This window comes from Accipiter gentilis, chromosome 25, assembly GCF_929443795.1.
Source record: "Accipiter gentilis chromosome 25, bAccGen1.1, whole genome shotgun sequence".
Lineage (NCBI taxonomy): Eukaryota > Metazoa > Chordata > Aves > Accipitriformes > Accipitridae > Astur > Astur gentilis.
The window spans coordinates 5786730-5811040 of record NC_064904.1 but is presented as its reverse complement, the minus strand read 5'-3'; the positions used below and the strand labels follow the sequence as shown (position 1 = coordinate 5811040).

At 42.9% G+C, this 24311-nt stretch overlaps 1 protein-coding gene across 2 annotated transcripts in view; it reads left to right on the top strand.

Moving 5' to 3' along the window:
* ITPK1 (inositol-tetrakisphosphate 1-kinase) overlaps window positions 1-24311 on the top strand; it is a 156836-nt gene that overhangs the window by 115172 nt on the left and 17353 nt on the right. For both annotated transcript variants that reach the window (XM_049828741.1, XM_049828740.1), the window contains exons 5-6: window positions 18392-18490; window positions 20340-20380. In XM_049828741.1, the coding sequence (XP_049684698.1) occupies window positions 18392-18490; window positions 20340-20380 (140 nt within the window). The remainder of the gene's footprint in view (window positions 1-18391; window positions 18491-20339; window positions 20381-24311) is intronic.

The following is a 24311-nucleotide window of genomic DNA, read 5'->3' as shown; positions in this document are numbered from 1 at the left end:
ATAAACCCTTTACTGGAGAAGTCCCTATATGGCTGCTGCAATGGGGTATGACATGGACGTCCTTGTAAGGTTTTTGTGGTTTTATACTTTTCCCTAGACATCTGTCACTAGCCTTTGTCTCTCCTGATTTGTCCTGTTATGATCAGGTAGTGTGCTGATGCTGGGAAAAAAAACCAAAAGCAAAACAAATGAGCAAGGGATGCTGAAGATTTCCCCAGCAAAGACTAAGGAGACAAGGAAGTGGGAAATCTAAAGGGAAAAAAAACTATAGAGAAATAAAGTCAATACTGAGGAACACTTTCCATGAGAGTGTGTGAACACATATCCCATCACTACAAATATGCATTTGAGTTTCTATCCTTTCAAAGCATCATAGGGCTCTGCAAACCTGGAATGCAAAGGATACGTCTCATCCTGGGGGACAAAACCACCTTCCTCGTCCCACTTAGATTAATCTTTTTGGTTTCTTGGAGAGACTGCTCTTCTTGTGTGAAGTAGGATAAGCCTAAGGGCATAAGGAGAACTAGAAACCCATAACCTCATTCACATGGTGTGTTTAAGTCCCATCCCGTCTCATTCCTCCTATTGGTCATACTGTAGGCAGATGGGTATTGAAATAAAAAGCCAGCTGACATCTTTCTAGTCCTCTCTGATGAGTATTTGGAATGAAATGCATGTGAAGTTATTTTCAAGATGTTGGTGCTGGTGCCTGCAGGTTGTACCTGCTGGCTGAGGTGGGATGCTGCCTGTGAGGACCCCACCTTATGCTGAGGGGTGGCTTTTGAAACACTCCTGGGCTGTGTTCTCCTGAAGAAGCAGTCTGAAATTTGGCTGAATGCAGTTTAACCCTGGATTTTGGCAGCTTTATGTTAGGCAGAATATAATGACTAGCCTCATGCTGCAGAATATAAGCACTTTTGAAATGGGATGCAAATGAAAATCCTTTAAAAATCTTAAGTTGGTTCTTAGAAAGATACATTATTAAATATGGGCTCTGAGACTTCTCTGGGATTTCCTGCCTAGTAGGATAAAAAGAAAGGGGAGAGGAAAGGGTTGTAACTTCATTCATAGCTAACTCTCAAACTCTTGCAAGTGAAGAAACGATAACTGCCCAGTTGGCAATGATGTGTTTGCAATGCTTCATTTTTGACTGTGCTACATGAACATCTATCCCACTATTTGCTTTTCATACAGAAAATGAATTTATTCTTGTCTGAGATAGACTTGAGAAGTATTTATAGGGGAAGAGCTATAAAAGTACACCAATATTACGGAAAAATAACATAAGTGTATTGGCTAGCTGACAGGGCTATATTTATAGAATATCTCTTACTCAGGCAGGCTTAAGAAACGGGCATTGAGGACAGAGTATTCATTTCAATAACAGACCAATAACCATTGCCAAAATGAATATAATTACTGTTTCATGGTATACAGAGCAGGGGTCATCCTGCAGATTTAAAAACAAATTCAAATAAGCATCTAGCTCAGCCTCATGGGCAAAGAATATCAACTGAATAAAGCACATAGTGTAGAAGAGTTAGTTTCAAAAGATGCTGAGATACCATCTGTGTGCCCTGGCTTAGACATGTCATCTTTGTTTTAACCAGCAGAAGCCGTGGCAGTACCATCCTTCTCAGGATCTCACTTTGTGTACTTTCTGTGGCCAGGAGGTTGCATCCATCTAGGAAGGAGCCTACTTTTGCTTTCCTTTGCAGTAGGATTCAGTCCTGATACTACAGGAGGATCAAGCCCCCTGCTCCTCTGTGAGGTGGTTGCATTGGTTTCCTACTGGTTACTCCAGTGGCAGATCCACATGCTAATTGCTGTACTGTCATGGATAGCTTATGGTTGAATTAAGTGTGAATATCACAAGTGTCCTGTCCTCTCCTGAACTGTGGGTGGGTGCTTGCCTTCTTCCCCAGCCTCACACCAGAAAAATGCAGGTGAACGATGAGGGCTTGTTGGGAAGGAAGGGGCCTTTCTGGTTTTGTGGTTTCCTCATCGGTCAGTCCTGGAGCTAATATTTACCTTCCATGAGTCTGCTGTACTGTAAAGTCTCTGTCCTTGTGCCCCAAACAGGGCTAACAGAAGAAAATAAAAGAGTTTAGTTCTACAGGGTGCATTTAGTTGGTGTGGCTCCAGAAGTCCAGTAATGACTGTATTAAGTGCTCTGAACCAAGATCATATCCCCAGTTTCTCATTTAGAAGGAGCAGCAGGGTATGAGTCCCGTTAAACTTTTGTCTTCTCTCTGTTCACAACTGCCTGTTCCTACTTGGAAGCCTGAACTATTGCTCTCAGATGAACAAAGCACACAGGATGCCTCCCTCCTCTGTGTATTGGTATGAAAGTGATCTTCGAAATCAAAAGCAGTAGTGACAGGTTTTTACATGAGCAAGGTAGGCTTACTGCTATGTGCTCGTTGCTGGTACCCTGTTGTCTTGGTTGTGGCTCCCTGGCACTTTCAAAAGCTGTGATAGCCTAACCACCGTCAGGGTCGCAGCCACCCTTTGCAGCATTACCCAATGTGCGATCATCTTCTTTTCACAAGAAACTTGGCATGTTCTCTGCTTCCCCTTTTAGTAAAGCACCAAATCTCCCAACGGTTTCCTGCCTTTGTACTCTGCTATATGCTGTGCAGACAATTCCTAAGGAACCTAAAGAGACTTATTGTTAAACACTTGACGAGAAGCTTGAAATGTTGATGTTGCATGCCTGAAGACTGGAAAATACTGGCACCTGCTGTGATTCTTTAGTTCTGAACAGAGATTCCACCCCCACCCCCCCCCCACCCCCTTTCTCAGTTCAACAGTACCATCAATTCCTCTTCCTGTGGAGACGTCGCAAGGAGTGCTCAGGGCATTTCCTCCTCTTGTTCTCCTAAAACTAAGGGTTTCCCAAGGACAAGTGCATTGTCAGACTGAGCCATGGTACATTCCTGCCTGTTTTCAGGTCCTGTGTCGCCTCTGACTCCTGGTACATTTTTTGAAATAAAATATCGCCCCTACTCCTGGAGTGAGAACCCCCCTCTAGCTGGCAGTGCATTGTATTTTGGCACGGGATGAATGAGTTTCTAGAATTGCCTATACGAGTCTCGTATGTCGAACGACAGCATTTGGCTGCTGCAGTTGGTGCATAAATGTGACTAATAGTTAGACTTCCTGGAACAAAATAAATGCTGGTACTGCCCGGGTTGGTGTTCTGGTAGGGTGCTAGCACATCCTTGTTTGGCATACACAGCATTCCTTCCCAAGTGCTTTCCCCGTCTTTCTGATCTGAATTCAGCAGCATTGCGAAGCAGTAGCGTTCTCCTCCATGTTGTATCGCAGACAGAAGCTGTTGAGGTCAGGTTTTGAAGGCTGTTCCCCATGAGACAGAAGGTACATCACTCCTGCTTTTTAGCACAGGGCTGAATTTTACAGCACCCTGTCTGCAGTGGCCTAATGTCTTCTGTTGCTCTTTTCTGTGGCGACGTGAAGAAATTGCCTATAAAAGCTGTATGTACTCAGCTTTGCTGCTTAACACGTGGTTCTCAGGTTTCTGCTAACAAATGGTGCCAGTGCTGGCCTTAGGGAAGAGGATGGAAAGCTAAAATGTTCTTGTCAGGACAAATCCATGGTCTCAGAAGTCCTGTGTTTGTATAATCTCATCTTCTCCAAATATGAGTTCAAGTCAGGAAGAACAGCTTTCCCACCCTAGAAAACCGATGTGTTTGTACAGCACATGTCCTGCTTGTTTCTGAAGTGCTTTGAGTGCTGACATGCAGACCATTGTGTTTGAGAGGCTCTACAGAACTAAGCATGTTTGGATACCTACGCAGTGCTGGTGGCACAATTACAATTACATTAAATCATCCGTGGGTACAAAGGCCAAAAAGGCAGTCTCTAGTAATCACAGCAATACAAGAATATAAAGTTAAAACCAAACAAATGGACAAGGATTTGAGCTTCCAGACGCATGAGGAAATCTCACGTAAAGCTTGAGCTACGTGTCTGTGTAATGTATCTTTGCAAATCCTAACATTATTTGAGATTGTGTTCTGCGTTCTTGGAATAAACTCATACTGTGCTCATACTGTATGTGCTGGTCATAGTTTTATAACCTTTTCCACTGTGCTTTTTTACTTCAATATTTGTTTCCTTTCTCCATATTTAAATGCCTCAACAAACATCATTCATCTGTTGCATTGCGAGCAGCTAGTGACTTGGGACAGACCCAGGAACTGGTAAGTTCTTGGTTCACGTGGAGTGAGGCACAAAAGATGATGTGTTCCGCCCCTGTCCACAGGCTGTCTCTTGGGAAGTCCTTGTAGGATTTTATCTCTTGTTTTCACTGTCTGTAAAATGGAGTAGTGATGAGCATTACCTTTGTAAAAAGGGAAAGATTTCCAAATGAGCAGTGCTGTATGAGAGGAGAATTGCCAGTACATCCTGAGCTGGAGCCTGCTGCTGAAACCCATCATTGCTTTGGTCAGTTCACTGAGGGTCTGCTTCAGCTTCCCTGGCAGTAAAATGAAACCCCCATTGGACAGACCAGGGATGCTGGAAGAATCTTTGGTGCATGTGAAACTGGGTATTTGAAAAAGTTCGTATAAATGAAGTGTACATCAGTGACAGAAGCCTGGATTTTCTATGAGCATTCTTTCATCTGCACTTTAGCTAGTTGAAAAGTTTAATCTTAGTATTTATTCTGTGGGCTTTTTTTAATTGTTGCAAATAAAAGCTAATTCTTTTCATCTGCTAGGAAGTAGATTAGTAAAGTTTTGACTGAAAGACATGACCACATGTCTCAGAAATCTAAGTGCCCTTGAAGTATTTAGCTTTCCCAGACCTACGGATACGGTCCTCATTTTGGAAATGCTATGTCTCTGAATGTCTTCTGTCACCCTGACTTTGTTACAGCATTTTCAGCCTATCAAAAAGAAAATGAGTACCCAGATTCCTGAAGCCTGGAAAAAGGTCATTAAATAGATCAGACGAAAAGGAAATAGCATGTCTACTAAATCAAAGATGTTTTATACAAACCATGATGGGTCATGCTGAGAGCTGTCTAGCTTGTTGAGCTTAGCAATGTTTCTCTCCTTGAAAATTAGCCAAGAATTTAGCTCTTTCCATAACTTAGTAATCCACCTACACAGCAGAGTTCAGATCCTACAACTGGTATGGTATGAACCCAGCATTCTTCTGACTGGGTAGTCTTTAGTGCTTTGATTACAACATAATTAAGAATAGAGTTTAGTCTGTGATTTTACTTATCCTGTTAGTAACTTCTAAATTCTTTTGTGCGGGACGTATCATATGTAGAGCATAGGATTTCAACACAACCTTTGCAGCATTTTCACCCACCAAAAAGTGGGTTGGAAGACAGTCAGCAGGTGCGAATGAAGTATTCTTAAGTCTTTGCAGCTATTTACTTCTCAAAGTGAAGACATGGGATGTTCCTTTTCCTTTGGGAAATAATCTGGTGAAAACTGGGAATTGAAACTGAACAGAAGGGAAACTTTCCTCTTCAATGATCAGATGCTCTGAGCTGCAAAGTAATGGTGGTGTTTTCTAAATGGATGTGTCTGTGTAGCTCAAGGCATCTTCCAGAGGGTCCATCTCTCAGTTACTGTTATGCATCCTGTCACTGGCTGTTGTGAAAGGGGAAACCTTTGTTATTTCATTACAAACTCATAGGACTCCCAGCCTGCTTTGTGCCGAGTAGCTAAGGGGAGGTTATGATATAGTCTGGCCTTCTAGGAGTCTGCGTTCTCTGTATTTCTTGGCGTAGGTGCAGTATGTCTGGGGAATTGTGGACAGTTGACCAGGAGTTCAAAGGGCTTTCTATGCAGCTCCCTGCACCCACTCAGCACCTGTTGTCTTAATGATCCAGTCTGCAGCTATGCTGTAGTTCAGTTTTCTTCGATTCCTTCATGATACTTGAGGCTTCTTCCTCTTGAGGTATTACTTGGCTTTTTCATATATACTTAATTGAGAAGACAATTAAATGTAAGGCATTTATTTACAACTTTCAATTTGTTAGACGGATTAACGAGGAGAGATGTAAAAAGGATCCAGCCACGCAGGGAAAGGAAAAAAGTGATTGTATAAGCTTGAGTTTTGGCAAAGGGGGCTTGAGAAAGGACCTGGTTTTAGAAATGTCATGGAAGGAGTTTATCCTTGAGAAAGCTTTTGACAAGATGGCAGTGTAGGTGGGAAGGGGAAGCTCAGAGATGGTGACAGGGCTGAGTCATCAGTTAGAAGAGTAGTGGGACTCTGGGGTGGACAAAAAGGGCAACCAGCAATGTGTGAGAAGACCCGGGGGCAGTCCTTTACCTAAAGGACCCCCAGGATGAGGGGGCCTAGACAGTGAATGTTTTGCTGCATTCCTAAAAGGGAGGGGATAAAGAAGAGATAAATAAAGACATGGTGATTGTATGGAGGAAGTATAGCAATTTTTAGAATGTTTTAATTTTCAGGGAAAGCACCTCTTATGCACCTTAAATCCTGACTAATCAGTTTTTAGGCATCACAGAGACAGCCATTATACCAAGTCTTAAATGGATAAACCAATGAAAAAAAGAAAAGAAGTATACCTCCATACTTTTGTTCCTTGTGTCAGCAGATGGGAACTACTTGGGAGAGGCCAGAACAACTCCTCCAGCCCAATGCAGTACAAAGAGATCCACAGAGAAAAGATTGCCCTCACTGCGTGAGTCCATACCAATCAGTTAGGCAAGAGCAGGAGGTGTAATCCACAGCTAATACGATTTTATAAGCCAAAGATTCAATAAGCAGCAGCAAGTCTGTGCTGAGGAGCCCAAGACAAAACCAGAGACATACCTACAGTCAGGTGGACCAGGGTAATATTTGCACTCCCTTTTAAACAAATAACATTATACTAGTAAGTTTATTTGGGAGCTAATCGTTGCCAAAGTGGAGAATATGATTCAGAAGACTATTTGTCCTGGCCAGTGTTGCTAGATATAAACTGAGGAAGTCAGCCACAAGCTCTTTCCGTCCTGGGCTTTCCTTCAGGGAGCTTCTCCATGTATACCTCTTTTCCACCCATGCTGTCGTGCTTCTTTGACTGGAGGTGGTAGCAGGTTTATGTATTTGGAGTCAGTGTAGTAACTGAAGCCAGGAAATTATATGTATTTCTTTGTGTGTTCAGACTATACAGGTCAGCATTGTTCCCTGCAAGACGGGAATGCACATTTCAGGAAAACAGGAAGATTACTTTGCAGCAACAGTTCTTGTGAAGGTAACTGTCTGGCAGCAAAGGGCAGTTCATTGCATCTGACACTATCTAGCTAAAAGTTGCATGTGTATTCAGTACTGGGAGCCTACGTTTCTCTGCAGTCAGTGGGTGGAGTTAGGTATGTCCGGAAGTGGTTAATCTTAAGCTATAGAATATATAAGGTAAATCACCATCCAAATGTGCCTCTTTCCACTGACTACGCTGTTACACAGACAGCTCGCATAGGCAAGTTGGCTGGAGTTAGGTGAGATGAATTCCCCCTTCTGTCACGGTTATCCATTGGCACATGGCTTCTGGGAGCTTACAGCCACACTCAGGAGGCTGCTGTCACGGGACGCCTGGCTCCTGGTGCTGCCATGTGTGCTGGCACATCAGTCAGGGACTCTGCTCTGGTGGAGTTGTCCTTCGTACTGGTGCCTTTTTACTGCTGTCTCCCTCCTGCCCAAGTGTTATTGGAGGAGATCAGATGCTGGACTTGCTGCTTTGAAGCATTGATGTTTTCAAGGAATAAGAGGCTTTTGGCTGCTGGTAGCTGCTTGACATGCCCAGCATCAAACCAGGGACTCGAGCATCGATTGCACCAAAGATGGTGCCAAAGACCCAGCCTCACAGTGCAAGAGAAGATAGAAGTAGAAACCACTTTGTTCTGGATGCTGCTAAGAGGGTTGCCATCTTAGCAGATGACATCCACAGAAAAAGCAAGCTTGGACATACGCCCATTCCAATTCAGTGGCCACTGCCTTTTCATCACGGTGCCAGCCAGAATCCTGGTGCGCAGAATTTCCTCCTTGCAGCACGTCAGCAGTGTAGAAGTAGTGTCAGCTCCCTAAAACAACACGGCTTCAGGGTAGCAGGTAAGGACTGCTGTTCCTTGCCTCCTAATAGCTTCTCACAGGTGTTGCACAGTGTTTTCATCTCCTGGGATGCAGTGTGGGAATGCTGTTCCCTGCAAAATCTACCCAGAGTGTTGTTCAGGAAAAAAAAATGTACAGGGCTGTCTGAAGACTTTTTAACGGAAGAAACTAATCCAATGTAAACAAAGTGGTGTGTGTGCATTCCTTTACTGCAGTTGTACTAAAATAACAGAAAAAGATACACCAACAAAGCCTTCCCACGTAGATGGGTCTTTGCTTTTTTTCTTTCTGGTGTTAAAAATACACGCAGCTTGTTTGTCTCAGAAGTTATTTCTTCTCATTGGTTTCAGAGTAGGCCCTATCAACCCCACTGCGGAAAAATCATCAAATCACACCAGTCCCTGTAGTAGGGAACAGCCTTGGTTGGTGCACTGTGTTCCAGTTAAGCTGTCGCAAAGAAGTGCAGAGCAGAATCCTTCAAAGCCAGAACGAGTGTTTGACAGTTACATTTTTCCTGAGTGTTTCAGGATTGTCTAGAGGTCTTCCTTAAGCTTTTCATCTGAAAATTCAAAATGTTTCTTAATAAAAAAACTTGTTCATCTGGTGTTGTTCCTTCCACACCACAAAGTGCGAGCTCTGAACGATGAGCAGTGTAGAAGGTAAAAGTCCCCTGTATGTTAAAGAAGTTTGCTAACCTGTGCAATGACAGCATTAGAGTAGGGCATTACCTTCTTGTTTCCCACATGTTACATGCAAACTTGGGACCAATGATCATTTGCATATTTAAGTTATTTAAGTCTCTGCTTAGGTTTCTCTGTCCTTGTTTAAACATGTATTTGTTTCAGACTAAACAGTTCGTTCCACTGTTGTTATTGGAATACCATGTTCTTATGTTTCATCCCTGATGCAGTAAGAAATGCATTGCTATTGTATAATTGTGTCCTGGGAAGCTGCTTTACATAATGAAACGCATGGTCACCAAGTCTCTGGAAAATCCTTTTGACCTCACAGCACAGAGGTGGACCCACAACATAGCTGACTAGAGATGCTCAGCCACAAGGCTTGCTGTCAGCCCTGCTCAGCAGTGCAGTGGCAGCGATATGCCTCTCCTGTTTATTTATTCAGTGTTATCCCACGATCTTTCTCTGTTTTATAGATCTACTTGTAATCTCTTGCACTTCACTTTGTGTTCACATACCTGTGGATTGGTAAAGTAATAAAAGGCAGGTAGTTACTCACATTTCCCCTGTCATTGGTGGCACAGTCTGAACAGCAGCCTAAAGCCCTGTTCCTCCCTGGCTCAAGCTGGGGCACAGCTACTGCAGGAGTCTTGCTGTACTGTGAAGGCTTTATCTGGGCATGGGCTGATACTGTCAGAGCCCCTTCCAGCATGTCCCTGAAATGCCTCTCTACCTCAGAGGGAGTTTTGCCACTATTTCGCTCTCCTTGTGGGCTGCTGCTTTGCCTCGGACCCAGCATGTATAGATTGGAAGTGGTATTTACTGAAAGCGTAGGCCATGTTTTGTGTAGTCTCTCCCAGGATTTAGCTTCCGAAAGCTCATTAAACTGATCTGGTTAAGGGCCATCAACCCTCTTAGATTAGAGCTATAAAGAGCTTCAGTAGACTACTCTTCTGCGTACTCAAATGTCTGCAAATGAACTCTGTCATGGACAAGAAAAAGCTGCCTGTGTCATGTCTGTCATCATGCCCCCTGCTATAAATATACTCACTGGTGTTTTTCTTTTTTATTAGACAATGTATGCTGTGTAAGACATAGAGAGACTGATTCTTCAACTGAGGGGAGGTAACTCACTTAAGTCAGTAGAGTTACGTGCATATAAAATCAGTAAGGAGTTCAGCATTGGGCCTTCAAGGCTCACCTTGGATTCCTGGGTATGATTGGCATCCCGGTGCATGGAGCAAACTGGTGCTTTGCTGTGAATGTCTCACATGCATCAGTTGATTATGAGGAACCTTGGTGCTACATTATCTGCTCAAGCACATGAGGGCCCTGGTGCTCACACCTTTCCTTCAAGCTCTAACACATAGTGCATAACAATATAATTGCACCAAATCTGGTGCTCCTTGGCCGTATTCAAGCTGTGTGTGTTTATACAGGGAAGTGCTGTTGCTTTCACCCACCATCCAGGCCAGGGAGATGCAAACCAGTATCCCACTGGCTCCTGTCCTGGAAGTGTGTAGTTTGCAGATGGGAATTTAGTTTGGAAGTTGTTTTGTACTAGTCTAAGTAGTTTCTTAGCTCGGTATTTGAGAGAGGAAACATGAAATAAGCTGCATTTGGACCATTAGATGTATTTCAGAGGAAGGAGTCGTATTTGGAAACTGGTTGTTGGTTCTGAGACTCATTTATCATTCTGTGTACTAGAATAGCCCATGTTGGTAAGAGTACTAAAATTAGAGACTTATGTTGCTTCAGAATGACAATTCTGACTATCATTCCTATATCCAACATATATGGGTAAGCATAGGAAACAGCAGAAACAAATTACTGTTTAGAGACAGTTGAGTTGGCTTTAATCAGCATTTGGTTATTCATGCTGAACCTGATGTTTGCATTTTAATATAGAGCAGACACACAGAGCAGATTTTGTATTGTCTCTCTTCTGGAAATGCCTTTGTGGTTTCAGAGATATCAATACTTTCAATGCCAGGGTCCTGAGTAGAACATTATTGGGTTAAAAATGCAGATAAAGTCTTTTCTGAGCTTGCCAAACAATCTCTTTCATTTTTTTCCTTGATGAGGAAAATTGCTTACTTTCTTTCTGTCATGTTGGAAACACTCCAGCCTATAAAATGATTCCCCAAGTTCTGGTACAGTTTCAGGAACATAAATGTTACTGTTTCAACAAAAACCATTCTAGCAGGTTTTCCCCACCCTTCATCATTACTTATCAGAGAGTTTTGCCTAACGTTCTTCTTTACACAGAGTCTAAGAAGCACCCGAAGGTTTATTTCCTTCTCCTGGAAAGTTTGTCCATTTGCCTCTTTTTTCTGTGGTCAGGCATGCCAGAGTGCCTCCTTAAGAGCCTTTGCGTGTGATGCTACTGGGAAACCTGAAAGACAGTGGAGGAGGATGAATCGAAGTTGGTAGATAGACCAGTCTCTTGGGTAATCCTGTTGAACTGCAGGAAATAGGCTTTAGTTTTTGTGTACAGTAAGGGTATAAACATAGCCAAAATGCTGCATTTTTCAAACTGCTGAAGTCATGTGTTTTAATAATTGGCGGGGGAAGAGTTGTGCTTGGGGTTTTTTTTAAATTCAACTGCACACTTTCCTGTCCTTTGCATTTGTAAGGTGGTGGGTAACTGCTCCTACCTACTGAAAAATGAGGCTGTTTGTTGATGAACACACATCTCCCAGCCTTTACTCTGTCTCCTGAATGAGATAATCTTTCACCTTTTAACTTCCATGAGCTCACTTTATCAGGTTGTGTCAATGAATGCGTTTCACCACAGGTCTGTTTTAACTGGAGGCATGTCTGTAGCTGTATTCCTCTACTGCCAGGTACCCATGAGGCTCCATCACCATGAGTAAGCTGAATGCTTGTTTGCAAAACCTGCCTCTTTCAGCCTGAGCACCCAAGAGGTGAGGTGAATTCCTTTCTTGGGAATCAGAAAGGAGCATCCTGCTCACTGCAGAAGTTGGGCATAAGATGAAAGTCTAGATCTAAAAGGTAAGGGAGGATCCTGTACAGACCATAGCTTTATGAAATGGATATCTCTGAAGAAGAGTTCAGCTGGGAGAAAAAACTCCCGTCAGGTTGGCTTTACTTTGACTTTTGCCTTTGTTTCTTCTTTATCTTTTATCATTACTCTTCAACCTAAGTTGATTTCATCATGTTCAAAAACCATAATTAGCAATCCTAAATTGCATGGAGATGGCAAGTTATTAGGAATTTTTTGAATAGATTCTTATTTATATTCAGTTGTGAGATTTCCTCACTCACTGCCCAGATGCTTCAAAATCACTACTTTATTGGAAATTAAGGCTGCTGCCCTGCAGATGTTCCATTTAACATAGATATTCAGTGCACAATTCATTGTATGTCAAGCTAGGGTAAGGTTAAAATTGTGCCCTCAAAGCTGAGTCTGCTCTGCCCTCTTGTGTCTTTGGAACATGCTGCCAAATGTTCCCCAAATACAGCTGCTTTATCATGAGAACTGGAATTTTCCCCTCACAGACTTGAGTAAGATGCAAACACAAGGGTATTCAGATATGGGTTGATTTTTCAGTGATGAGTAGAGATTGACATACGTTTGAACTAAAATCTGCTCTGCCAATATTCCTCATGCACACATATGTCTGAGGGGAAGGCAAAACAACTTGAGAGTATTTTTAATACAGCTCAGAAGTGCTAAAATAAACACGACTGAACACTCTGTAAAGTTGTGGGGTTTATGAATAAAGTTGTGGGGTTTATGAAGCTTCAACTGAAAAATTATCTACTAGATACTATCTACTAGATCTGCTAGAGGAACAAGTGAGGAAGGGGTTCTTCCAGATTATAGAGGCTGGGCTGCTGTGAAGTTGTAGGTTGACTTAGCTTGGCTGACTCCTTGACATACCAACTTTTGACCTTAGCAGAAGTGACAGTCCAAAGCTATGGTAAGTTTACTGTGATTAAAGAGATTCTGAAGGGCAAAAAACTCTAGTCATGTAGTGATTTAAATTAAGATACCTTCAAGGTCAGGTTAAGCTGCATGCTAAAAAAAGAACCTGCCAGCTTCTCTGTGTGCTTGGTCATTTTTTTTTGGTTGAAAACGAACTTAGGAGGCAGGGGTGAGCTGGAAGTTCAGATTTCCTCTGCTTATTGTATTAGGAGAAAAAGACGTTGCCCTGGCTTTGCATCCTCTCTATCCCCCCAGGAGCAGAGTGCAGCAATGCAAGCTGGTGGAAGTTAGTGAAGCACAGTTTACTGAAAATATATTTATTTTTAAAGAGATGTAAGCATTTTCAAATCACAGAGCCAACTATTCTGTTAGAGAGTGGCTTTTCTCAACAAAGTAGGAAGTTTAGAGTTTGATATGGTCTGCTGTAAGTCTTTCAGATAGCTTAAGGCTTAACATTTGCTCCATGAGTGTTGGATGATGACTGACCTGAGCCAGTCCTGATTTTGACATGGATATTTTTCTCCTTATCTTAAGGGTGTTTACAGCAGAGACCAGCACTTTTCAGAAGCAGCTTTTTATTTTTGGCTCAAGCCACAGGTTTTGAGCTATCCTCACAGATAACCATGAACTCTCTTTTTAAACTCCTTTTCTGAAGACAAGGAAATGCAGTTTGTTGATCTATGAATGCAGAGCATTGGATCTGCAGTTTGTTATTTCTTGTCTTAGCTCTCCAAAATCATAAGGACCAAAGAAACCTGAATAGCAAAGTGTTTTATGGTTCTTCTGTTCTTAAGTTCAATTTTTCCCCACAGTGATCCACAGCTGTCCTTTGTGTCAGTACTTCTCAACTTTTTATAGTGCAAGGACCATCTACCTTCATTGAAAACCATCCAGGGATTGTCTTGTACAGCCCTGTCACAGTGGTTTGCATTTACGATCACGGAAGGTTTGCTTCAACTGGGACCAGCTATGTATTAGTCTTATTTTTCCTCGATCTATTTTGTCTGCCTGCTGAATGGGAGTGCGTGTTCAGTGTTGAGTTTCTTGTGCCTTCTTCCTGTCGGGGGTTTGGGTGTCCTGTAACTGGCACTCTGCAGGCCACCAGTGGTGCACAGGCCCTGGGTAGAGGAGCACTGCTCTACAACTCTTACTGAAGCAAGTCCCAAGCATAAAGATTTCCACCAGTTCTGTACCAGAAAACTTTTTTCCCCCAGCCAGTATTTAGTCTGCATTTTCCCCATCTTCACATCCCATTGGTCCTGTCACTATTGTTGAACTTCATCCGGAATAATCCCTCCCTTGGCACCAACACCCTGGTTTGAGCACTCTTTTACCTCTCTCTTGTTGGTTAGCTGTGTTACTCATCCTGTAAACTGGCCTTCATCAGTCATTTTTTCTACCTTCATAAGAATGTTGTTGTTCCATGGGAATGGAGTAATGCTGTGACAAAGCTCACCCCAGAGCAGGACATGGACATACCAGAGCTGACTGCCCCAATGCTGTGCGGAGGAAGGTGATTACTGCCTGTCACCCTGTGACCTGTTAGTGCAGCTTCCCTGATGTCTTCAGAGGTCCCACTGCAAATGCTCCCCCTGCATTTGCAATGAACGTGATCCCAGCTGTGATCTCCAGTCAAAGGTGATGGAGGGATAAACTGTAGGTAGCAGTGGAAGAACAGAAATGACAGTTGAACCAAAAGACTGGCAAGGAGAAGAAAAGGGGATGGGGGTGATAAAAAGTGCAGAAAGTAAAAAAGAGGAGAGAGGGAGCTCCCTATGACATCAGATAATCCTGAAGAAAAGGGAGAATAATTTAAGGAAAATATAGAAAGCAGACACCACAAAATTTGTGCCAAGGCATACAATAAAAATGAGGACAAAGATGGGGGAGGAACACAGTGACAGCATTTCGACTTTTAAATTTAATTATGATGTGTTGTTTCTAACAACAAAAATGCTACAGATACTTTTGGTACTTGTCTGAAGTGAGAGCTGAACCCTCTCCCGATCTGAAGAGTCTTTCCTTATTGCTGTTAAGCTGGCAGTTCTGGACCTGACATGGTCCACCTGGAGTCCTGGCTGTATTTCAAAGGCAGGTCTCTGAGAGACTATTAGGCACTTAGAGAGTGGTATTTCTTTTTCTAAGTGTGCCCTATAAAAATGTACAGCCTCTTATATCACGGCAGTCCTTTGACTTATGGAGAGATTTTTCCTGCTGATATCTTTGGTTCAGTAAAGGCTGCATGAAGATAGAGTTAATAATTATGGTTATCTGTTTATCATGTGATTCAATGCAGGTACCCCAAAGGGAGTGATGAAGTGCCTGAGTTTTAGTTTCAGATCCAAAGTGGAAAGCATAGAAATTGCATTTGTAATAATCTCTTGGGAACTAAGAGCACTTGTAGCAAGATGAGGCAGAGCCTTTTCCAAACTTGCTGTTTTAGAAGAAGTCTCTTCCAGTCAGCAGTACCCCAACGCACGACTCAGAGTGAATACTGATGGTAGAAGAGCAACAGCATCGGCTTCTTGCATGGGTTCTGGGTTGTATCAGCTTGATGTCCTGACACACATACAGAATCACTTCTGCTAGCGGTGCATGGCTAATGCAGCTCCATAGGAGGCACGCCATGGCTGTGGCCTCATACTTTAGTAGTTCTCAGACTGCTTTTATAGAAGTGCTTCACCCACAGCTCTCTGATGCAAATGAGAATATTGCTTGGTTTTAGACAGGAGGGTTAGGCTGTAGTATCAATACAAAGGGTCAGCAGTGGGGCCAGACTCATGTCACCCGTTCTCACTTCTAGACTGTTATGTTTATTTGTTTGTATATTTATTGTTGTCCTTTTCGGCAATGATTTCCCACAGTGATTGGTCACTACTGGTTTGCAAAGAAGCAGTGATGGTGGCCGAGGGTCCGGTGCCTGACCACAGCTCAGTAAGACCTGCTAAAGCAGCTTACCTCAGCAGGAGGAGAGGAGAGGGTTCAATGTACCGCTAGGTGTTTGCTGCACTTTGTAGATCGTATGGTGTAGTTCTATGCTGATGTAAAACAGTACTGAGATTGACTCTCAATCATTGAATTAGGTCTGTCCTGGACCTCAGTGCAGAGAGGACTGCCGTCACTCTGATAGCAGGAGCTTGGTGATGAGAGAAAGCTTCAGCATGTGTTTGCCACCCTGGGAAGGAGAGGATCATTGCTGGCAGCTGGAGTACTTTTTTTTAAACCCACAGCTACCTTCAGAATCGCAGTGTGTGCAATTAAACTCAGAGCAGCAGCTTTCTAGCTGTAGACCATACTGAAATCTTGTGGTGAGTGAGGGTTTGTTTGTCCTCAGGTTAGGCTGTGAATTAGTGGTCTGTTTTAGGGGCTTCCATGGGCTAGAATTGCATTCTTCGTGGAGAAAATGCCACTGCCGTGCAAAGTCAGCAGGAGTACTTTGAGATGCTAAGAGTCTTCTCTGCTACTTTTTGTTGATCCAGGTGGTCTTTCCTAAATACAAAGTCAAAGAAATTATTGTTTGCCCCTTCCTTCATCTCCCCATGCAAGTGTCATGTAATTGGCAGGAATGCTGAATCCTCCCTGTGTCCCATTTCTGTTGGCATGGGAGAGAAATGGAGGGAAGTGAGATGGAACCATACATCCCTCTGCATCTGCACTCTGAAGACAAAGTTATTTGTGAGCATTAAGCATATGGGTGGGAGAGCTGCCAAGCCAAAGTTGTTCCCAAGTATCTGTAAACCAAATCTGATTCCTTAAATTCATCCAACTAAGGAACTTTTCACTCTGGCAAAGACTTGTAAATATTACAGTACCTGTCACTTTTGGATGCTGCTTTCTGTTTTCATAGCAGTGAACTGAAAGCTTTGAAGTCTGGGATGTTTTGTTTAGCTTTGTAGAGGTTGACCTCAAAGCATCAATCTTTCTGCTCCTTTTAGGATGTAGGAAAATAGTCTTTTCTTTTCACAGAAAACTTCTTGTAGCAACAGTATTGCTAATGGCCAGAGTTTTCAGATATTCTTGGAGCGTTGAAGCATGTATTGAGATACATATACCAAAATAGAGTTTTGTGTGTCTGTTATTTTCAGTAATTCAATTTTTTCTTCTGTGTGAGAGAACATTCATAAACATATACTTATAATGAAGTAAAAAGCATTAATCTAAACAATGCTTATAAAGTGGTTTCAGGATGCATGGCACTCTCATAGTAGTATATAGTTAGTTTTGCTAGGGTTTTAGTTTACATGTACTTTTCAGTTTCTGCCCCATCTGCGCAGCATAGCCTCCACCTGTTTGGATTCTCTGTGCTCTCTGGGATAGATGTGGATGGTAATAACAGTCACGTTTTGCTTATTTTCAAGACAAGTTGCCGGTTGATAGAAACTTGTGGCTTGAGTTTGCCAGATACAGTTGCTCCCACAACTTGTGGTCTCCAGTTGCTTCTTGGAGGAAGGTGTCATGCTGTTTCTCTTGAAATAATTCTTAGAATTGAGTTTAGGCAGACCTGTTCTGAATTGCAGTTCAGTACTGCACAGCTAACTCGAGTTATAACTCATTTGTGACTCCAAAGTTAACCTGGCCACACCTAAAACTCCATGGAGGCAGTACTTTTAAGGCTGTGCTCACTGAGGAGTTAAGTTGGATAGTTGCTCTTACCTGAGTGATGTTCTTGCCTTGACTTTCTCAATGTGCGCACAGCTTTTGTCTGAAAGTGTTTGGGCCTGCTGACCTGTCCCAGAGCCGTGGCTGAAGCCAGTGTTCTCTTTGCACTTGAAATTGCAACCCAGCCTTCTTGAGCGGTGGAGATTTATGCTCAAGTACTCCGAGTCCTACAGTGCTTTCCCCCTTTCCTGCTGTATTCCTACGAGAATCAAAGTTCTCCTACAGTGAACACAATGTGAATCCTAGAGCAGTTCAACCCACTGAGTCACTAAGAGGGCTCGGTTTTGACTCCAGCCTTCCCGCAACCCGGTGTGAACAAGCACAACGTCAGCACAAGCACTCTGGAGCAGACCTACTCTGTTAAATTTTACCTTGGTTCCCGTGTTTTTTCTCTTTCACCAAAGTCCACTGAGCAGTCTTGCCAAGGTGTCTCAGGAGTGCTCTGACTGGCTTTGCCAGACCAAGTGAGCACTGTTTTCATGGCAGAGAGGTCACAATAGACAGTGTGATGTGTTACATGGCTGGTACCCTGGCTGAAGTAAATCCACACTGGAACCTGCCACCTGAGGGGCCCTACAGTAATGATGGCTTTGTGAGACTGCCTTCTCCGGCCATACTTGCTAACTGTTCAGTTTTTTGTAAAATGCTTTAGAAAATGATGCTTGAAGGCATAATGTTAAGAGCTAAGGTCGCAATTGCTTTTCACCTCACTGGCTAAGCCTTGTGCAGCTACATATCCCTAAGTAGGTGATCATTTTTGCTGCCTGTGAAAATATGGGATTTATATTTCCATTTAGATATCTGAAAATTGGGCCTTTCATCTTCTGAAATGTTTCCAGAAACCCAAATTCAGGCCTTGCTCATAATCTTTCCGGTGCTTTAATATCAACTGTTAAAGTAAAGCTGACTATCAGGAAGCAGTTAGTATGGAGAGAGCTGGTAATGATGCAGCTGAGAAGCTAAACCCCTCATCTCCATTTGAGTCTCTTTTTTTGTCTTGCAGATGAGAGGATCTGTTCCCCGCCCTTTATGGAGCTGACAAGTGCCTGTGGAGAAGATACCTTGCAGCTTATAGAGAAGAATGGACTGGCATTCCCATTCAGTATGTACATGGGCTTTTCCTTAGTGCTTCTAGTAGGTTATGAATATTGCACATGCACCCCCCAATATGTAGGCAACACTGTGGGAGTGTAAGTTTCATTGCCAAAGTGTCAGGGATGTTAAAACCTTCCTGAAACAAATGCTCTGAAGTAGTCTACTTGGAATGTGGAACGAAACCCTTCCCTATCAGCTTTTACTTTGCCTTTTATTGAGGTTTCTTACTTTAAACACCTCGCTACAGTAAACATGCATTCCTGGGAAATGCTAATATTTCTAGCAAAGTTAGCCTCTTGCCCTGAACTTGTGCAAGAAGTTTCTCCTGCCAGCTGCGTTCATTGTTTTTCTTGAGAAAATCACTGCCTTGCTGACTGCCCCCTTTTTTTACCCACCCCTCCCTTTCCCTGGTACAGGCTACAAATACTATCTTAGAGGGTAGAAGAAGGAGTATAAGATTTACCATAGATAGCAGGCTGCAAGGGCCCATAACCTCAAACAGCTGCTATGAACTGTTTGTGCTTTGTAGCAAATTTCATTGTGGGGCTTGTGCTTTAATTCGTTCCTGTATTTGATTCCTTGCAGTATAAAGTGAGCAGAATCAGTTAGTTGGTGTTTGTTTGCATGGTGCTTGCCTCATTTGTAAGGTTCAGAGGTAAAGTTGTGTAGAAAAAGCATGTTTTTCCCTCCCTGCCATCGCTCTCCCGTATGAGGCAGGTATCCTGAAGCTAGATTGTGAAGCAGTAATTTAAAGCCCACTGAATGGCTTTGACCCCCCTTCCTCACCCACCCACATTGTCCTCTCAATACAGGCTGGCTAGTGCTCAGTAGACAGCAGCATAGGCCATATATTCAGAAGACCTGAATCAACCCCTCTAAATGATGATGAAATTAAAAAAATAACACTGAAAATTAATATAATGTGGTACCGTGGGAGTGCTTTTTCTGCCTCCTCTCTCTCCTTTGCTTTTTTTTTCTTTCTTAAAAATGCTCCTGCTCTCCAGAGCATGTGTCTGTAAGACATCATGTACCACTTTCCAAAATTTCAAGTTACCAACTTTGGACTCTAGTGCACATCATCTGCCCTTCATATCTCCCTGTTCTTTTGCATGGCAATTTGACTCTTCCAACAACCACAAAGAAATCTTGTCCTGTCCACCCCCTCACTACTTGCAAGTTTTCATCTCCTCTGCTTAACACATAAATAATATCAGCTCTAGTCATCATATAGCAGGAGCATGTTGTTTCTTTCCTCTTACTAGTTTTAGGATGGAGGTGAGAACCAGGCTATACAGAGCAGATAAGGAATATGAAGGAGAAAGAACTGCAGGGCTCTTTCTACTTTTTTTGTCCCCCTCTATGGTTGCCTGTGAAAAATATGCTGTATCTTAGTTCTGTTCAGCCCATTCAGGAAGGAGGTAGGAAAAGAAGTTGGTTTCCACTGTGTCCCGGTTCCCTTGTTTTCAGGACAGTGGTGTTTTGTGGTACCTTTGAAGAAGCTCCAGCCTCAGGCAAAATCACAAACTTGTGAAATTGCCCTCTGAGTAGGCAGGATGGCAATACCAGTACTAGTACTAACTTCTTAGCTGATACATTGCACCTCTGTCCAGTCGTAATGATGACTTCTGCTTGCACCTTAGTTGCAGGGAGGAGTTGAGAGAGTAGGGCTTGGAGCAAGCCAAGCTTTGCAGTGATTGAGGACACTGTTCAAGCAGAGACTGTCACTGATATCTGGTACAGTCAATGCCTTGATCTGGTGAACTCCAGGGTTTGCACATGCGGGCGGCAATGGATTTATAAGAGTTTTGTGTGTCCTGTTTCAGTGGTGCATTGTTTTTTCTTTTTTATTTACCCAGTTTGTAAAACCAGAGTGGCCCATGGAACCAACTCTCATGAGGTGAGTTAAACTTTTGCAGTGTTATCCCCCTGCTTCCAGTCCCCCCATGGTGGTTTTGCTGGTGCTTTCCAATCCTGTAGTAGCCAGAATGAGCACTATGCCCAGATGACTTCCCTTCCCCTGCATCTCCCTTATGTTTAATTACACCATTATTTTTTCAGATTTATCTGAAATGAAGTTAAATATGACTTTAACTTCTTGACATGGAAGTTTTTCTAGCAGTTTCTAGCTCCTATCATCTAGTTTCTTCTAGCAGTTTGTAGTCTCCAGTCAATTCTGCCTGCAAGGAATCTCCTTCAGCCTCTCCTTTGGTGGGAGGTCACACTTAAGTGATGTTTCCACCCCACCATGTTTCTTTTCCAACATGTATGTGGTACAGGTGAGAAATGGTTTTGTGCTGCAGATGAAGCAGCTGGTTCCTCTCCTTGAGGGGAAATGAATAGCAAATAGAGGCGGTTTCCAGGCATGTTCAGTTGTAATAACACGGTTGGAGCTGGGGTAGGAACAGGACTGGTAGAACTATCTGCCTTCCCTTCTTCCCGTAAGGCAATTGCAGTTAAGCTGATTGTATATTCCTGGAAGGAGTGCATTCCCTATGAGCCTAGCTTCCTCTAAATTTAGGCAAGTTGAGTCCTGTTTTAATCCTTTTCCATTTGTTCTTCCTGCCTTCCTGCTTACCACAGCTCAGTTTTGAGAATCCAGCCCTCGCTGCTGGCTCTCCTCATGCCTGGCTTCCTCTGTTAACAATGTGGTCATCGGTCCAGGTTTCCCAGCTGCTCCTGAAACATGCAGTACATTGCTGCAGCATCTCTGAAAGCTGAAGGCCCTGAAGTAAAACGTAAATCTAGACGAGCAGAATGACTATGGCTGAAACCTTGAGTGACCAGCACTTCCTTTTAAAAATGCAGTGAGATTTTTTCATGCACGCCTTAGCCTGCATCATTTTACAAGCCGACACACAGTCCTGTTAGTTTGCCAGAACAGCCACTATAAATTTTTGCTATCATTCTGAGAACACTTGGGGACTGGACTGTTAATGAATTTAAGACTGCAGCTTCACTGCTGATTTTCTTGTCAAGGGTTCCTCTGTAACTGCAACCTGACATGCATTGACCTTTCAGTGCTTGTCCAGTCAGGCTTGGACTTAGTTTCCCTGGTGAATCTTTCTTTGCTCTTCTTTCATACAGTGCAGACATACCTCAGCCTCCTGCCAGAATTCCATTTGTTGAGCAAAAATTAGACTAAAATACAGTTGTAGACTGCACTTTTATCACAGGAACTTATGGCTAGAGCCTAGGAGGACCTCTGGAAAAAAGCCTGAAGTCTTGCGTGGTACTTTACATAGTTAGTAGTAGTAGTCACTTTTGGAATTGCCGAGTTCTCAGGAGTGATCCAAAAGTGTGTTTATGATCAGAGAGAAACTGTCTTGTAATTGCTATTTTGTGGTCAATAATGGCAAGGGAAGCATAGAATAAATACTCTGCTTACAGTACAGTCCATTTAAAAGATGGAGCATAGGTCTAGAAGCAAGAAACTGTTGCTTGTTTTATTAATGACTCCTCCTTTGGCTTTTGCTAAATCGCTCCATTTTCTGTAGAGATATTGCCACTGCAGAGCTGACACTGGAACTAGAACACAGCCTGACCAGAAGCCTGCTTTTCTTCCTAAGATGACTATTCAGAAAGTTCAAGTACTGGCTAACAGGGACAGGTGAAGGTGCAGGCTTGAGTTTGGGTTTGGTGCCAACCAAGGCTGGCAGACACTGCATTTTGCAGTGAAAACACAAGCTAGTCAAGCCAAGGTGCTGTTAGTCTTCTTGTGGTGTCCCACAGTTCTACATGGCCTCTACACTAGAAGTTGCAGCAGCCAGCTCAGCACTTGAAGCTCACTTTGCTAGGACCGTTTGTTAGACTTGAACTGAGATAATACCTGAAGGTTGTCCTTCCCAGCTGCCAGCAGGTCAGAACATAACTGACATTTGGTAAAGCTGCAGTGAGACATCACTGAGACCCATAACCTAAAGAAATGTGCCCAGAATAACTTTTTCTAAGTGTTGAGCAGACAGGAATGAAAAGGCATAGAATTGCTGTGATTTTTGAGACTTAATTCCTTAAGGACATTGTCAGTAAAAATTCTTCATGCCAAATGTTTTGTTTTGCCTTCAAAAGAGCTCTGCATTTATAATGAGGAATGCTATTTGGAAATTATGATATAAAGTATTGTTCCCATGTTACTGCCAGACACAGCAGGTCTGTGCTAGATGACAAAGAGCAAGTGCACCCTGCAAGTGAATTCTTGGAGCTGTATTCATGCATGCTAAAAACCATGAGACATCTGAGTGAAACAGCATAATGCAACACCATGGGAGTTACATGGGTTGTGTGCTAGTCCACGGGGCTCTCATCACAAAGCTTTGCAGAAGAGAGGTTTCACGTGGTTTCCAGTAGCCTAGATCAGTTCTATGCTGAGAAGATAAACTCTCTGGGTTTCCACACTTCTTAAATCGGATGATAAGTACCTGCTTATCTTATGTTTGTTTGTGGGGATTAATTAACTAATATTTGAAGAGAACACTATAGAAACGGCACAGTTCTTGCCAGTATGATGATGTAGATACTACAATGCCAGCAGTCTACGCAGGAGGAGGAAGAGAGCAGTGTTTTTCGCCACCAGTGAGAGACAAATGAGGTATGATGTTGTTGCTGTGAATCATCTTGATAGATGATTCTGCTGGTTAGAGTAGGTTTCTTGCACAGGTTGTTACGACTCGCAAGTCCACTCTGTGCTGTCAGATAGATAGCAGCTGGTATAATAGAAACAGAGTAAGAATATAAGCTGCAAGTTGGTATTGAATGCGTTGACTTGAACTCAGAAAATGTTAATCTACTGAGTCATTGTGCATGCATGCAGACAATTATGTGATCTAATGTGGTCTACCAGATAAGGAAGAATAAGGACAAAAATGTGCTCAGAATTTTAACTATGAATATGTCATCACTACATCATTTACCATGGCTATGTTTTTGAACAACAAAACCTATTATATTTACTATTTTTATTACAGGAACAAACTAAGGTGTTAGCAAAAATTCAGTCTGAAAGTACAGCGTACATCAGATGAGCAGCTGATCACATATAATACATGAGAAAGAGCACAAAGTGGTAAAGTTTCTTTATAAAATCCTTCCAGTGACCCTGACTTCACTAAGATACGGCTAATCTCAGAAAGTGTGAAAACTGTCAGGAAGCATATGGAAAGAGCAAGCAAGCAGTATAACTCATCTGCACCATGCTGAGGCAGGAAACTCCAGTTCTGTTCTGTATATAGCTGTGGAGTCACTGTGGGACCCAGAGGAATTCTCTTAGCCTCTCTGAACTGTCTTGCATCCTGAGTAAAACAGTGGGCCCAAGCAGGCCAGTAAGAAAATATTAACAGGCATAAGAAAAAACTTGTGTTTCAGAGCTTAGGAACTTTTCTGGTAACTGTTGTGCATCCTGCACTGACTGAGGTAGGCAGCAGGCTGTTGCTATGGTTAGCTGTTGCCTTCAAGGTTCTTCAGAGGGGGAAGGTGCTCTAAGCAATGCATCCCTACCCGTGGGAGGGATTTTTGCCCACAGGAAAGGAAGATAAAATGTATGTCAGATTCTCTGGCCTTGAACAGTCCTTACTCATATTCACCTGAATGCTAACATGCCCTACTGCCACTGTGGATAACAAGGCCTAGCATCACTGGAGTAATGAAGAGAGGTCAGTATTCAGATAACGAGCACAGCTTTTTCAGGGCTTTGAGGATGGAGATCAAACCTAAGCCCTATAAATGCCTTTCTTCTTGGCATATTTGTCCCAGTCCCTTCAAGAGGGCTATCTAATTGGAGTAATGGGGTGAAACCAAGCCAAGAAAATCATTATGCTGGCATTTGCTAGCAATAA